Genomic DNA, 16,103 nt, shown 5'->3' with positions numbered 1-16,103 from the left:
AAGTGCAGAAAGGTGCCCCTAAATTTAAATTATTACTTTCCTATGCCATAAAAATGTTAAAATATTAAAGTTTGCTATCTTAGAGACATAAGCCATTAAGGCTAAGATTAGCAAAGCATGATCAAAATGCTACCAGATGCTTTCCTGTGCCAAGCAAAAGTAAAGACATGCATGTGCCCTTGTTGGATATTTTAGTCTCAAATGATAAAACAAAGATAAGGTAGAGGTGCACATATCAATGTACTGGTAAGTAACTTCTCTTCTCTGACTCTTGATGCAAAAGTTATATCTTGTTATATCTTACATATTCTTACTGCAAGCTTCTGCTTCGTGCAGAAACAAGAAAGAGCCCGTTGGCTATTCCTGCTAAGGCAGTGGCTTTCAGCACCTGCCAAGTTGCTTAGATTGTGGTAAGTTCCTGCTTACCATGGGACTGGCAATATGTTCTCTTTGAGATTGGCTCCTCACAAACTAAGAGGGAACATTTGATTCCCCTTTGTCCAAAAGCAGCTGTTTGCTAGTAATGGGGGGGGAAAAAACTTACGGTGGGCTATAAAGTATAAAGAATTTCATCACAGTTCAGATTTTGGGCAGCATTTTTTTTATTTTGTTGCAATTGTCTCAATATTTTAATATTTCTTTACTGTAGAGATGGCATAGAGTTTGCCTTCAAATATCAGAATCAGAAAGGACAAGACTATCCACCTCCTAACCTTGCTTTCCTTGAAGTGCTTAGTGAATTTTCTTCTAAACTCTTGCGACAGGACAAAAAGACTGTGTAAGTAATGCTCCTTTTTCTTCTGTGGGTTTTGCTGGGCTCTGTTAATCACTGTCGTGTGTGTTTAAGCTCTCTGCTTTGAGGTTTTCACAATCTAACAGGGGCTACAGGAAGTCCCAGTGAGACATTTCACATACGTAGTTATTCATTGGTTTATATTTTAAAGTAATTAAAATAAATGAGAAAAGGAGAATCAGATCCACTGATGAGGTGAGTCTGAGATCTCACAAAACAATATTCCTTAAAATTTCCCATGAGGCATTGAAAATAAAAACCAGGTTTTTTTCAGGCTAGAAGGAAAAAGAAATTAAATGTTAGCAGTGCAGGAAATTTACAGGCCTGTAAACACTGCAGTGACATCTGTTTCTGTTAGATATTTATATAAAATGTAAACATATTTGTTGTTTATTTTAATATATTGAGTTAAACTGGGAAATAAAGGTTTGTCAAGGCTTCTCTTACTGGCAAAACAGAATAGAGAAAGAGGAGGACACCATTGTTGGTTTGGACCTGGCAAGGTAAAACAAGCAGCCTGAATTTGATATGGTGGGTAATTACTGCAGGTGAAATACTGGAAATTAAATAAATCAGAGGTATTATTGATAAGATCTGAATAAAGAGCAAGAAATACTGTTTCATGAGAAGCATTTGAACAGCCTGTCAAGAGGAGCTGCAGATAGCAACAGAATTGGCAAAGAGAAAACTGCATTATTATGGGAAAGTTCTTGGTAAAGATGTCAGCATCACTCTGGGGATAATGCTGTACATTTCTAATAGGTTATGTAGCAAATCTTCAGGATTTGCCCACAGCACAGAAGCAGTAAGGGGGAAGAGGACTCCAGTCAAAAATCAGCCAAGCACTATGTGCCCGGTGTAGAACTGAATTATTTGAATAACTTTATGACCATTTTAAAAATGCAATTGCCAGATCTTCCAATTTATGGTTATAAATATCTTTCCAGTCAATTTTCTGACCACAATGAGTGTAAGTGACATACATTGCTATAAATCCCTCAAGTGTTTCTGTCAAATCTTTCTGTAGTTTTTCTGTGAAGACATTAGTTTTAAAGGACTTTTCTATTAGGGTTAACAATTATGAATATTATAGCTTTATCTATGTTATAAGAAATGCATCGTGGTTAACTTTGTATAATTTTTAACATGCACACACTTGAACCAATTTAATTTTTTTATTATATCAATAATTTGCCAATTCAGCAAACACAGTAGAAGGAATAGTTAAACCAGCTTGAGAATTGGATGATCCAGTTGGGCTGGCTTGGCACTTAGTTTTTGAAACTGCTCTTCATTGTCATATCCTTGAATCTTGTCAACCTCTGTCCTATTCTTCAGGACAGGGCTCAAGGATAATAGGAATTTATTACTGTCTTCCTAGCTGAACCGTAGATTCTCCTGCATCTGTTAAGTGCCATTATCCTGATGCCTGTTTAATTTAGTGAAGCTCACCCTCCCTGTACAATCATTATCCCTTACACAAGTTTCTCCAGTGTCTAAACTTTAAAGTTAAATCATTCTATACAGTTTATGTGACACCTTAATTTGACCTGATCCTTTGCATGCAATTCAGTACTTCAGAAGATCCTTGTTCCTTCACCTTCTATGTCGCCATTAACTTTTTTTTCTCAAAGGTTCTCCCACTCATTGGTGCCCACATACACAACCACGGGTTTCCTTTGAAGGACTGTAGATATTGCTGCGGTGGAACCCATTTCTCCTGATTTTATCTGTCTTTATTGTACTCATCTGTATCTGTGCTTTTTACTTCAGCTGAATTTGAAGATAAGTGAAAAGAAATAAGTCCTTTAGGGCATGATTTATCTGATTTGTGCTAAATTACTGCTTTAAGGAGAGTTCAGACATGCCCTGGATTCCATTGGCTGTGGTGACTATGAAAAGAGTCAAGATAACTTGATTATATGTAAAGATTTCTTTTGGAGGCACCTACATTCCTTCCCTTGAGAGATCTGTCATGTTTGCACCCATCAGGCAGGGGCTGCATTGCCAATAGAGCTTCACTGCCCTTACCTACTCAGCTATACTCTGGAGAGCTGATTTGCCCTTCTCTGTGGCATGACTCCTCCAATCCACAGGGACCTCTCCCCCTCCCTCCAAAGGGGTTGCCTGTGAACAGGAAGGTGCGTGACCACCATCTGGTGGAGAAGTCCCGTGTGCAGGATCACTCACCTCCCTCCCCGGCTTGATCTTCCCCTGCTCAGTGGCTGTCCCTGAACTCAGCAATGGGCTGTTAGTCTGCGGCAGAAGTGCTCTAGAATAACCCTGATGGTCTCACAAGCATAGAGCTGCCCGTCTCCTAGAACTCCTCCGGCCTGGCTACCCAACCCAAAAAAATGAATTATCTACCTGGTATGTCTGCATATGTCATCTGCCCTTGGTACAGAACACCAGTCCTGGCACAGTTAAGCAAGCACTGCTCTTTTGCAGGGCTCCTACTTCCTTTCTGGTTTACAGCTGGCTTTTTTATCTGGGGAGAGAAAAGGGAGATCCTTCCAGTTTGGGAATGGAGCAGCAACATTGGTTTAGTTTAGTTTTCCTATCCTTTTTATTGATTCAGCTTCTCATTTTATGAGTAACTTCCAGAATTAGTGCTAGCCATGTATGGATTTATTCAAATCTATTGATTTAATATAAAACTGTACATTTAAGGTGCCAGGCTCTCACACTTAGCAAAAAAAGATGTATACAAACACAGCAACAACCACACAGGCAGATACAGACAGGGAAAAGCAGACGAATTCATCTTAGCCAGTAAAGAGGTGAGTTGCCCTGGGGAGGCATTTATTTCCGTGTATTTCTCTCAAATAGAGACTGTTAGCTTAGACTAGACAACTGACTATTGGGTGTCTGAAGTCAGATGAGGCAGAGCCTCAGCGTGGTGTTCTCGCTTCTGGAAATCCAGAGTTTCTCTCCTCATTGAAGCTGGTAAGAACTGCCAGTATGAAACTGCTCTAAAATGCTGAGCAAAAGCTGTCTGAAGTTTGGCATCTAATCAGTACAGAACCCCCAAGTGGTGTACTTTTTCAGTCTTAACAATTTGGGCATAACCTGTACACTCTAGTTTTATAAATATAAATTTGATGCAGGAAAAGTTCTGACTTTCCAAGACTACTCCACAGATAAATTCTCTAAAGTCATGAAGCACTCAAGTGTTGTACTGTTTGGTACTGTAAGAGAGAGAGAACTGACCAAGAATCTCCCATTCAGTGGAAGGTTTGGATGTTACTCAGCGTACACATGAAAAGGGGAAGGAAAAACCTGTCACAATATTGAATAAAACAGTAGACAGAAAAGCTGCTATTTCTTGAGCAAAGTCGTACTATTCACTGCATCAAAACAAAATCCCATTAAAAATTGTATGTAATTGTTACCCGGGCATATACAGGGTGGCTCCTAGTACCTAGATTGTGTAAGAAGTTTGAGCCAGCCGTGAGCTCACGGGAAAAGGGAGATTGAGAGTTCATTCCCCTGCAGCATTTGTGGGTTTGGCTCCCACTGATGACAGCCTGGCAGTGTGGCACTACATGAAGTCATGATCAAAGGGTGCACCCTAATGTATTTGCAGGAAGGGCAGAGGTAATGTTGAGGAATGCTGAGGTCTCTTGCATAAATTCTGAATGCTTGGTTCTGCAGCTTGAAATTCTTTAGAATCATTTCTATGTGGATTTGCATATTCATTTTAAGGACTAATTCTAATACCATAATTAAATAATCAATGGAAGAACAAAACAACTCAGATTCCCTTTGGAACACATACAGGAGGGAAGTTGGTTGGTTCCTCCCCTAACAAGTGTGCATTGGACTTCTCCATGGCAGTGGAACAGATTTTCAGTTCTTTTTTGTTGAAAAATAACTGCTTGCATTTGAGGAAACCATTTTTCTTGTTCGATGATGCAAAAGGATATCCTACATCCTCGCAACAGTGACTCTAATGCAGTCTGTCTGTAGACACAGTAGCAATATATAGGAGTGGCTTCCTCGCTAAGCAAAACAGAAAAGGAATTTGAGTAGAGTATGCTGTGAATGATCACAGACAAGTGTGGGAGGAAGATGTTGGGCAGAGAACATTTTGTATTGTTTATCTGTGAGTAACCTGTGCATGATTAACTATGTTACTTTGTTTTGAGGGAATGCCTTGTATTCTTACTCAGTCAGAGATACAATGCCTTATCAGCGTATGTTATTAAAATAAGGAAACATCACACAGGATTTGTGCTAAGCTCTCAACAATATGAAGAGGGGTTGCAGATTAATTCAAGAGGAAACAATGTGCTGCACCTCTGTACTCATTGTCTTCTATTTTCAGTCACTCCTACTTGGAGAAGTTTCTGACAGAACAGATGATGGAAAGAAGAGAAGATGTATGGCTTCCACTCATTTCCTATAGAAACTCACTAGTTACGGGTGGCGAAGATGATCGGATGTCCGTTAACAGTGGAAGCAGCAGCAGCAAAGCCTCTTCAGTAAGGAATAAGAAAGGACGGCCACCGCTCCACAAAAAGAGAGTAGAAGGTTTGTATGGTTTGAGGTCACCTGGTAGAGGTATTTCTCATTTTGTACATATATTACAGCCTTCTTTCTTAGAAGTCCTTATGGTTTAGCAGTTAATTCTGAAATACATATATTTTGTCTGTTGTAAAAATGAGATATCTGTTCTACAAATTCCTATCAAGTTTTAACGTGGTTTTTTGAGAGGGGTTGGAACTAGATGATCTTTAAGGTCCCTTCCAACCCACACTGTTCTATGATTCAAGGACAACACATTTTGAAGAACTCTGGTTAGGAAGTGATTCCACTCTCCTTTCTTCAGTGTGAAGCTTAACAGACCTTAAATTCATAGATCACTACACAGACCTTCATTACTTATGAAAGCTTTGCTATACAGCCTCAGTATGGAGGTCCAGGAAGGATGTATAGCTCATCATTGTTTGTTTTAGCCCATAACAGCATAACTGTCTTTTCCTTGCTAGATGCCTTCATTGTAGAATTTGACTGCCTGGTAGTTGATAGAACTGAACAGTTACCAGCAAGTATGCTCTCATGACAGCAGCAGCACAACTCTGTGGCCTTTCCATATGCGCAAGGATATGCAGTGCAAGCACCAGAAGTCTCAGTTCAGACATGTATTGATACAGGACATTAGCTATCATGTGTTTAAAAAAAAAAACCCATACAATAATATGAACTGTTGGAAGGACACCACATACTTAATTTTTGGATGTCTTTTGATGTGCAGTAGGCGTTAGGGATTGTGTTATGCCCTAAGTCTGCTTCCTTTTCAATCTTGGAAAAAGGAGAGCTAAGAAAACCTGGAGCCAGGTTGTCTGTATTTTTCACAGGAAGACATAGATTTCTGTCTTATTTTGTACGTACCAATAATGAGCTCATGAAATAATCGGAGATTTAATCCTCAGAAATAAGTACTTACTGTTCACTCGTCTGTATAACTTGAGCTATGAAGAACCAGCCTTAGCAAACAGCCGGTTGCCTGAAAATTAACTGAAGGCATCTGTAGTATGTACACAGGTCTTTGTTTTTTCATCTTTACATATTTTTTATAACTCGTCCAAAAGTCCTAGCTTTAATCTTAATCTAGCAGTACAGTTACAAATGTGGACCTCTCTTTAAATCTTGCTAAGATTATTTTTGTCTTTAAATTCCACTCTGAAGGCACTAAAACAAGGGCAGAGTCACTGCATAAACTATCCTTGCATCAAAGAACCATAACTAGTCCCCTGTGGTTCCTTTCTCACCTAAATCCACCGTATATTGAGTTCAGCAGACTGCCCAGGTTGGAGAACATTCCCTGTTGCTACTGACAGTAAATCTGCTCTGTGACATTTCTTCATAATGCCTTAAGGAAATCAAACATAAATAAGATTTTAAAAAACCCTCTAACATTATAAAAAGTTCAAAGGTAAATTCCAAGAATAAATAGGCAACTTTTTAGACAACATGTATGCCGGAAGGGTAATAAAAGGTGTAGGAAAAATGAAAAGATCCACCGAGATCCCCATCTACTTTCTCACCTCACATTTCTGTCTGTTAGTAAATCTGTGATCTTGTCTTCTCCTCTCTTGTCATCTCCCCTGTCTTTCACTTGCTCCGGCAACTTCCTGTTCTTTTTTCCTACATCTCCTGCCTACACACTTGTCTGCTCTATCACATTCTCCTCAAGTCCCCCCTCTTCCTTCCTCTCTTGTTTGCTCCCTTCACAATACGAGCACAACATCCCACTTACACCCTCAGTCACCTCCCCAGCTCCGTTCCTCCCATCTGCTCTAAATACACTGAAATCACTCATTCAAGTTCACACCAGCCAGACATGTCTCTTATTTAAAATGCCCCCTCTGTACTCCACTGAAATGGCTCTTACTGAAGTATCTAGAGATTTGTGCTGGCCAGATTTGGGGGTTTATCCTCTACCCTCATCTTAGTGTTTAACGGTATCTTGGTTGTTGTATGCATATAAGATTAAGAGTCTCAAGTTTAGATTGTTAACTCAGTAATTAGGAATTACCTTTGTTATATGTGTGCAAGACACGACAATTTGGATAGTGCTGCAATACAGTATTTGTTTACAATGGGGTTTTTTTGTTTGCTTGTTAAATATTTCTACTTTAAATTGCTGTTAAAGCTGGGAATAGCTGGTGGTAATCCTTCCTTAAAAGAACAGAAAATAAAATTAGAGCTGAAAATTTTACCACTTTGAGTATTCATCTAGTTGATCTCTTAAAGGCACACTTGTTTTAAAAGGCTCTAAACTGCTGAAAATCAAATTTGGAGAAGGTGCTGCAACTAAAATGAACTGTGTCGAAGTGTGTCAGTAGATGGAAGGCTCTCATGACTCATGGAAGATTTTTGTTCAGTGAGTTGGCTGAACAAATCCTGAAGGCAGTAGCACTACGCTGCACATTATCAGAACAGCGTCAGGAATGTTAAATGTTCTTTTTCTAGATGAGAGTCTAGAAGGCTCATGGCTGAACAGGAATGAGAACATACATACTCCAGGGACACTGCAAGCACCACAGCTCACCTCAACTGTCTTGAGAGAGAACACTAGGCAAATGGGAGAGCAGATCCAGGAGCACGAGTCGGAGCAGGGATCTGAACAAGATTTTTTGCACAAGTAAGTGTCGGAATTTCGGTTTCAAATACAGTGAACCAGGCAGAGGGGTTGCATATTATTTACACAGATAGCCTGTGGCAGCATTTATTTGCAAAACTGACTGAAAATGTCTTGGCTATAGCTCAGCAGTACTTCGATTCTTTTCAGTTCCCAGGAAAAAGATGTTGTCATGAAATCATGGTAGAAATTCCTTATGTTAAAACTATCTTATAGCATAACCATGTGATTTAGGTTCAATCTTCCTAGTGTTTTGTGGCCCCAGGCTGGATTTCTCTTTAGAGATTTTTAGATCTGCTAGCTGTTCTCTCTTCTTTCCCTCTGCTCTGTGTCATAGTACAGTTAAGGTTCTTCAGAGATCCTAACTGATTTCTTGTAAATTAACTCTTCTGTCCAGTTCTAGCTGCTGAGCTAGTAATTCCTGGGGTAATTGCCTGCAAGCAATTTTATTTTGCCCTAAATTATATGTGCTTTTTGTCACTCAGCTCCCATTTTATCAGCTCTATTTAGAGGGGAAAAAATGTTGGCTATTATCTGTCAGTAGTTTATTTAAGAATAGTGAAGACTGCAGAGAATGCCATTATGTGATATTTCTATTAATTTGAAGATATAACAATACACGGAATAACAATATCTAGTTTGGAGACTGTTTTATAACCCTTCTAGCCATATTTACTGATCTGATTTATCTGTTTTAAAACAAGTCATATTATGTTGGCTAGATGAATTGGGTTTCTACTGGTATAGTATAATATAAAATACCCAGATTATGCCTCTTAGTTTTCCTCCAGGTTTTGTCCATTGTATTTTTCTTGGTACACATTCCCCAGCTTCCTAGTTCTTCCTGAACGTGCACTCACCCTGTTTGGATCCTAAACCTTACCGCTCCACCCTTCCCATCATAGTATGTTCTAAATAGAAATAATTAATAACGGTCATTTTGCCTGGGACGATAAAACATTCTCCAGTCTCAAATGACAAGGGTATATGTGTACCACCATGTTGTACATATAAGCTGTTAAAGTTGGCCAATTTGTGACCATAGGTTCTCATAAAATCTGAGCAACTTCTAAAGAAATGTACTCCTTTGAAAGCACAACCTAGTCTTCTCCCTTGCTTGTATGTGTAATGCATGCAGACGTCAGCAGTGCCACAGATTTAACCTTGATATGATCCATTAATCAGTGCCCACCACAAGAGAGACTTGCAGCTCAACTGGCTACAAATACCTATTCGTTTTTGGACCACATAATATTTGGCATTTTCATAAATGAGTTCAGCCAACTCTCTTTCCCCACATTAACCACATAATGTCACCATAGCCAGTGTGAGGTAAGGTGGCAGGCTGGCTGGGCTGGTTCGCACGGCAGGCTGGGGTATGTGTGCTCCTGCACAAAGGCCTGACGTGGGTTTGAGTTTTCCCAGCTGGTGCTGGTCCCATCTGGAGGGACAGGGGCTGGCGTGTGAACAAGTGAACGTGAAGCAGGCCGGGGCCTGGATTTCCTCACCTACACAGTTCAGACTAGCAGGTAGTCCCAGCTGGCACAAAGAAAGCACAGCTGAGGAAGACACCTGTTGGTGTCAGACCCACAGCACCTTTTCACCTTCATCCCACAGGATGTGAGGTCTGGGTTGATAGCTCTTACTTGCCTTTCTGAGGTCAAGGATTGGCTTCCCAATCTCCTGCCTCTCCAGATGTTGTCATAACTTCTAGATTGTAAGGAAGATTGAGGATGATGTGGCCCTCAATTTCTCCTTAAAATTTTTCTCCTCTGCAGTAAAAACAAAACAAAGAAAATTGCTGATGCAGGACTTTCTTCCTGACCCTCTCTTGATCAGCTATCACTACGCTAGATCTCTCTCTGGGAACATCTCATTAGTTCTACAAAGTGGGACAGGTTCCAGCTACCACATTTTACTCCTGAGCCTGATGGGCAGGCACAGCCTTAAACCTTCCCCTTTTCTGGGAGGGAAGTTGAACCAGGCTCTTCACCCTGGGCTTGAACCTCCGTTTTTCTGATATCAGGCAAATGCTGCCAGCAGAGAACTGTTGGGCAAAGGCAGCACTGCTCTGCTCGCTGTTACCTTCGAAGAGGCAGACTCCACATAGGAGTTCACAGTATGAACTGATAGTGGAGAATCCTGTCCTCTCGGCCTGGAGTTAGCTGCCACACACGTTTCCTACAGGTCAGCTGAGGAGAGCTAAACAATAAAACAAAGACAGAGCAGTCAGTTGCCGAACAAACGGGGTTAATCACCTCCGGAATATTTTGTTCTAGGTTGTTTTCACATAGGTTATCCCAGTTTATTACAGCAATCTTATTAGGGTCCGAGACTGCATAATAAAATAAAAACTGGGGTTGGTCTTTAACAGCTGCACTTAAATTTACTACTGTTTCCTTGTCCTGCAATACACAAATCATATCAAATGCATTCCTGTCTACTACTGGATTTAGATGTTATTAAAAGTACAGCCTTTCATGTGTTTACATGTGGAGAAGTTACTGGATGCTTAAATTGATCGGGGTATGTATTTAAAAGCAATTTGGTTTTCACTTTGTGTGACATTTTTGTTTTAAAATGTGTGTCAGTTATTAATCTGGATCTATCCTTGCTGCTATTTTGCCTGATCTCAGACAGTGAAGTAGGATTTAATAAAATGAGTTTTAGAAGTGCTCCCACTTCAGGTGCATGCCACACTAATGAATGAGTAATATTAGCATTTGATGGAGCTGGTTTTATTACAACAATTAATGGAAAATTTTTTTTGTGCACATACAGTGAGAGGATACAAGTTGTAGAACGGAATCCAGATGTGTGTAATGATGGATGCAGTTTAAATATCTTAATCTGAAGCATGACCAGACACAAAACTTGAGGAGATAGTTATTGTCTAAAAATAACCAAATAACACTGCTTTCTGTTTGTTAGTCCCCAGATGCAGATATCTTGGTTGGGCCAACAGAAGCTAGAAGATCTAAATCGAAAGGACAGGACAGGAATGAACTACATGAAAGGGAGAACTGGTGTAAGGCATGCAGTGTAAGTGTTCAGAGCATACTCATCTCCATATCAGAACGATTTGGGATGACAGTGCTGCATTTTATGTTACCTTTTCTGGGTTGTTGCTATTTCTGTGACATTTTAACTCTTGTTAATGAAGGCAGAGAAACAGTTTTGTAATGCTGGAATGGATGCCAGGCTGTGTGGCACACTAGCCTGGTGTTCTGCCTCTAACTGTGGCCACAAGCAGGTGCCCAGTGAACAGGACAGACAGACACAGCACAATTCCCCCTACTTCTCTCCCAGGCCTCAACTGGTTTCATTTCAGGGGTTTCCCTGAAGCACTGCCATTTGTCTGTTAAGTAATTCCCTTCCAAGTTGTTGTCCAGTCTTCCCGTGAACCTGTTGAAGCTTCTTTTATCCTCATCATCTTTTGCCAAGCATCCGACTGGGCAGCTATCGGAGGGAACACAGGTGGTTGAATGCTGAAGCATTCTGTTGGACAAGGTGCTACATGCCGTCACGTCTTTCAGCACAAAAGTTCTTTTCTGGAGGGGGGCCAGAGTCTCCAGCAAGATCCAGTCCTTACAGTGTTAGAAACTGGTCTTGGATTCACTGCTGGATTCCCTGGGATTTACCAGTGATCCTGGCAAACAGTGCAACTCCTTTTTGTAAAAGGGCGAGCACACAGTGAGGTTCTTGCCCTTCTCTCGTTAGGGACAAATTTAATTATTGTTTATAATGAAATTACATGGGACTTCCTGCTTTAGCCTCTGCAAGTGTTAAGTTTGTTTTTATGTAAGATGTTCTTCCAGTTAATATTACGGTAAGTGAGCTGGCTTTATTCTCAGCATAAGGTTTTATGTGAAGGCATTAAGGGATAGCATTTGTGCCTTCTTTTTAATGACAAAGATCGTGGTTGGGAAATTTAAATGCCTGGACATGACATTTTCTTTCTCTTTATTTAATCAGACGAGGTCTAATGGAAGATGACGCTGAGCCCATTTTTGAAGATGTAATGATGTCCTCACGAGGTCAGCTAGAGGATATGAACGAAGAATTTGAGGACACAATGGTCATTGATCTGGTCAGTAAATCTTACTAATAGCAAGGTTAAAATGCATAAGAGATAATTTAAAAGGATTTTTTAAAGCACAAACAAAAATTTCCAGAATTTTGAGCCTGATTTTCTGTTTGAATGCTAAAGAGTGGAAATGATCCAGATATTCCCTAGAACCTAAAACTGCAGACTCAGGCCTGATAGATTTTTATTTTCTTTTTCACAGAAACACAAGGAGTGTTGCTTAGCACACTTCCTCTCTGATATTCTGGACTGGGGCAGTACCAAGTGTTAGAAGCACCATCATGCACCTGAGGCTTGTCAAGCTCCGAGAGTCAGGTTATGGTTTATAACGTGTCAGTGTACTGCTGCAGCCCTCTTAGAGGAGCGCTGGAGAAGTACCTGATCTGCCTCACCATGCAGTCAGCCAAGGGCAGGAGGAGGGGTGGTGGGGACAGAGGCAAGACCAGCTCACCCCATCTGAGTGACTATTACACCAGGCTGCCTGCTCGGCCTCGTGCAGTACAGATGGACTCTCTAAAACCCAGTAATACTGTTTGACTCAGGCTGTTGGTGGACATTATGAAGAGTATGGAACAGTATCATCTCAGGGTATTCTAGGTGGTGTTGCCTTCCCTGTGCCATTGTCACAGCCATCAGTAACTCTTGTTGACATGGCTCTTTGTGCAGCTGCACTGTGGTCAAACTGACCCAGCCAAGTTGTTGCTCTTTTTGTGTTTCCTGGTTTGTTTGATTTCTTGGGTGGACAGGGGATCCTTAATCAAGGGCTGGTTAGTTTACAGCTGTACGCAGAGCTGTGCTGGCACAGGAGAAGGGAGAGCGGGCTGTAGTGGGTAGGCATGAGGTGGTACCTTACACTGAAATTGCTCCCAAACAGGTCCCAGCATCAGATGGCAACCTCAGGTCCTGTCACGGTAACGTGAGCAGGGCAGAGCTTCCTTTGTACAGATTACCACCTTAATAGCCTCTCTGTTCAGAACGAATTCTGCCTTGTAAAAAGGGGAAAAGGATCAGTTTGCATTATACACTTCACCGTTTTTATGCTTTCATATTTCTCCTTTCATATCCAAACAACAAGGCATAGGTTACTTTAGGACTGGGCTATAATGTCTTGGAAAGAAAATTTAGGCAATAATTGAGTTGCTGCTGCTGAATACTGAGATTATTACTAGCATTCAAATGATGGTCAAGTAAGTAAGATCTTCTACTGGTAATCCAAGGCAAGGAAATGAAGGAATTGATCAAGCCAGTGACAATCACACTTACTGTTACATTCCTAGGGAAGGACAACATAAAGGATTTAATCCTCAGAACTACTGTGACATCTTAAGTACCTTTTTTACTAAATCCATTTTTTTACCATGTCAGAGCTAGAATTTCACCATAAACTTAAAAGCATAAAGACAGTTAAAAGACAGTTTTTATGCAGTCTGGCCTACAGTCCTAATATAAGAACATGGTCAAGTCAGCAAGAGGCTTAAGCAAGGCCTTAGGTATGAGCATAGACTTAAAATTACTTTAGAATCCATCAGCTTTTATGCCATTCCTTAAATAAAAGGTGAATTTAAGAAGTGCTCGCCTATGACAGAGCTTTTACGGAGATCCAGGCAAAGCTGCTTTGTAACAGAAGAGGTTATGTTACATTATTGAGGTTATGTTAACATTATTATGTTAATGTCAGTACTCATTAGCTGCAGAGCCATGCGAGTCCTTTGTACCCCGGTAACTGATGTTCTAAAACAGCTGACCCCTCTTTTCAGCCGCCTTCAAGAAACCGGCGAGAACGGGCTGAGCTGAGGCCAGACTTCTTTGACTCCGCAGCTATCATTGAGGATGATTCAGTAAGGCTTTACTAGTACTGTTTACTGTTTATCTGAGGTTCTCTTGATTATTCTTATACCAAATTAATTACTGTCTTTTAAATCATTTTTCCAGGGATTTGGAATGCCTATGTTCTGAAGTCTGGTGAAGACATTTTACAAATTTGGAACTCTATTGTTTAGAGCTAGAGGCCTATATACTGTGATAGCTTGTATGAAAACCACATTTTTGATGTGATACGGTTTGATTTTTAACCAAATGATTGAGGTCAATCCCTTTTTGTAGTGACAGAAAGAAGAGGAACTTCTTAATGACACAAAGGAATGTTGGCCAATCCAGTCACCTCAGAAGGGCTGACCTAAAAAATCATTTGTATCCCTGTTCTTGACTGTCCTAATACAGATTTTTTTTTTCCTGGATGAGGAGGAAGTTTTAAATTGTTAAGACAGCTGTCGAAATAAACACTGTTCTACATATGTTTTCTGAAAACAACGAGTGAAAACAGAACTTTTTAACTTTATTTTTCTGCTGTACAATTTAAAACAGTTTTAACATTTGCCTTTTTATGTTTTAAGAGCTAGCCATTTTTATTAAACCTATGCCTATCAGCCATTGACTAGCAATGATGCTATAAGCAGGTCATTCTGGCTACAGAAAAGTGTTTTTTAACACACTGGATTTGATTAACATTATGGTACGCTTATATCCTCTCATAGGCATTGAGAAGAACACTCTTAGAGAAGAGGTTAGAATTCTAATGACGTGCATCTCTGCCAAAAAATTTCAGATTCTGATATGATAAACCCAGATTTTATACTCTTGAGAAGATTTATTTTTATTTATAATGGGACATAAAGTAAGAGATGTCCATGAAGCCACTTTTCCAACAGATGCTGTGTAACATTCATTTTATATAGCACATGGGGACACAAAACCAGTAAATTTTCTATTGGTACTTGCTCTGTGCATTTTTAGCAACTTATACCAGCAAATAAAGTATTCTCAGTAAAACACACAAATGGTTCTCAAGTAATCACTTTGCTGTTTTTACTACCTACTTCAAGCCCTGCCAACCCAAGGTACATAAACAGCAACTTTCCTATTAAAAACAAATAGTTCAAGGGTGGGGGAAAGGAATCACTTTAGCATACTAAAAGCAATTTTAACTGTACCATAAAAAAGTCTACTTTCCATGCCGTAAATAGCCTTTTGCGCTATTTTTGTAAATTAATTTTGCCAGTTAGAAGTACTGTATGTGCTGCATAGAAATTTGTGCTTAGATGGTGAAGTTCTTAAGCTTACAATGGAATACAGCTACATTTTCAGTGTTAACTGTGCATATTAAGAGTAATTCTTTGGAAAAAAAAAATATGATTTTTCAAAAAAGTTAAAAACATTTTAAAAAAAAACAACCAAAAAACCCCAAACATTCTCAGCTAATTCATTGTAATAAGTAATTTGGAATTTCATTATGCTTCAATTTTATGACTCTGCCTAGTAGCTGCTACTTAGTTAAAACTGGCCTGATACCAGAGGTGCTGGCCATCCACAACTTGCACTGACTCCAGGATCTCTCAGAATCAGCCCCAAAATGTTAATCTTCCTTTCTGCAGTCTAATATTGGCATTTGAGATACAAAGCAGATTGACCCACTTGGAGCACAGCAGTTTTAGAGGTGCTTTTTTTTTTTTTTTTTTTTTTTCTTAAGCAACTGCAAAATAATCATGGAGCTTTTTTCTGTTACGAGCTTACTGAAAAAACAAACCAAGATTCATACCCAGTGCTTACTTGCTGGGAGGGAAAATAATAATCTATTTTTAAAAACAAACCAGCATTTCACTCTGCTGAGGTTTGTTTCTTACAACATGTGCAGTTCTCAGACATGGTTGCCAAAAATGTTTGACTAGGTAATTCAGCCATTCCTCGGATGTATAAAACCTGAGAAGTAGCTGGAACTTTATAAAATAATGTTACCTCCCTTCCTCTTCTCTCCACCCCAAAAGTAACAGGAGTGGGCAGGAATGGCTGCGTTAAATTGTCACCACAACAATTCTGTGAGCATAGTAGCATAATCAATGCTGCCTGGTTTGAGTCATAGTCTCAGACGAACCTTGTGCTTCACAGTCCTCTGTGTGGAAAACTGATTCCTAATTTAACATTGTAGAATACTGTATAACAAACATTGATGATCACGGTACCTGCAATGGGTTTCCAGTTCAGTTTGCAGTCAATAGGTTTTTTTGTATTATGAGTGTCTC

The 16,103-nt window shown here is 39.9% G+C and overlaps 1 protein-coding gene across 1 annotated transcript in view; it reads left to right on the top strand.

Moving 5' to 3' along the window:
* STAG1 (STAG1 cohesin complex component) overlaps positions 1 to 15,374 on the top strand; it is a 68,065-nt gene extending 52,691 nt beyond the window's left edge. The window contains exons 21-27 of the mRNA XM_010166964.2: positions 650 to 778; positions 5,121 to 5,326; positions 7,772 to 7,943; positions 10,872 to 10,982; positions 11,916 to 12,030; positions 13,785 to 13,865; positions 13,960 to 15,374. Of these exons, the coding sequence (XP_010165266.2) occupies positions 650 to 778; positions 5,121 to 5,326; positions 7,772 to 7,943; positions 10,872 to 10,982; positions 11,916 to 12,030; positions 13,785 to 13,865; positions 13,960 to 13,983 (838 nt within the window). The 3' untranslated portion in view covers positions 13,984 to 15,374. The remainder of the gene's footprint in view (positions 1 to 649; positions 779 to 5,120; positions 5,327 to 7,771; positions 7,944 to 10,871; positions 10,983 to 11,915; positions 12,031 to 13,784; positions 13,866 to 13,959) is intronic.
* The last annotated feature ends 729 nt before the right edge of the window (positions 15,375 to 16,103 follow it).

Source organism: Antrostomus carolinensis, unplaced genomic scaffold (assembly GCF_000700745.2).
Source record: "Antrostomus carolinensis isolate BGI_N321 unplaced genomic scaffold, ASM70074v2 scaffold44214, whole genome shotgun sequence".
Taxonomy (NCBI): domain Eukaryota; kingdom Metazoa; phylum Chordata; class Aves; order Caprimulgiformes; family Caprimulgidae; genus Antrostomus; species Antrostomus carolinensis.
The sequence above is the reverse complement of the archived record's forward strand: the minus strand, read 5'-3'. Positions and strand labels throughout refer to the sequence as shown.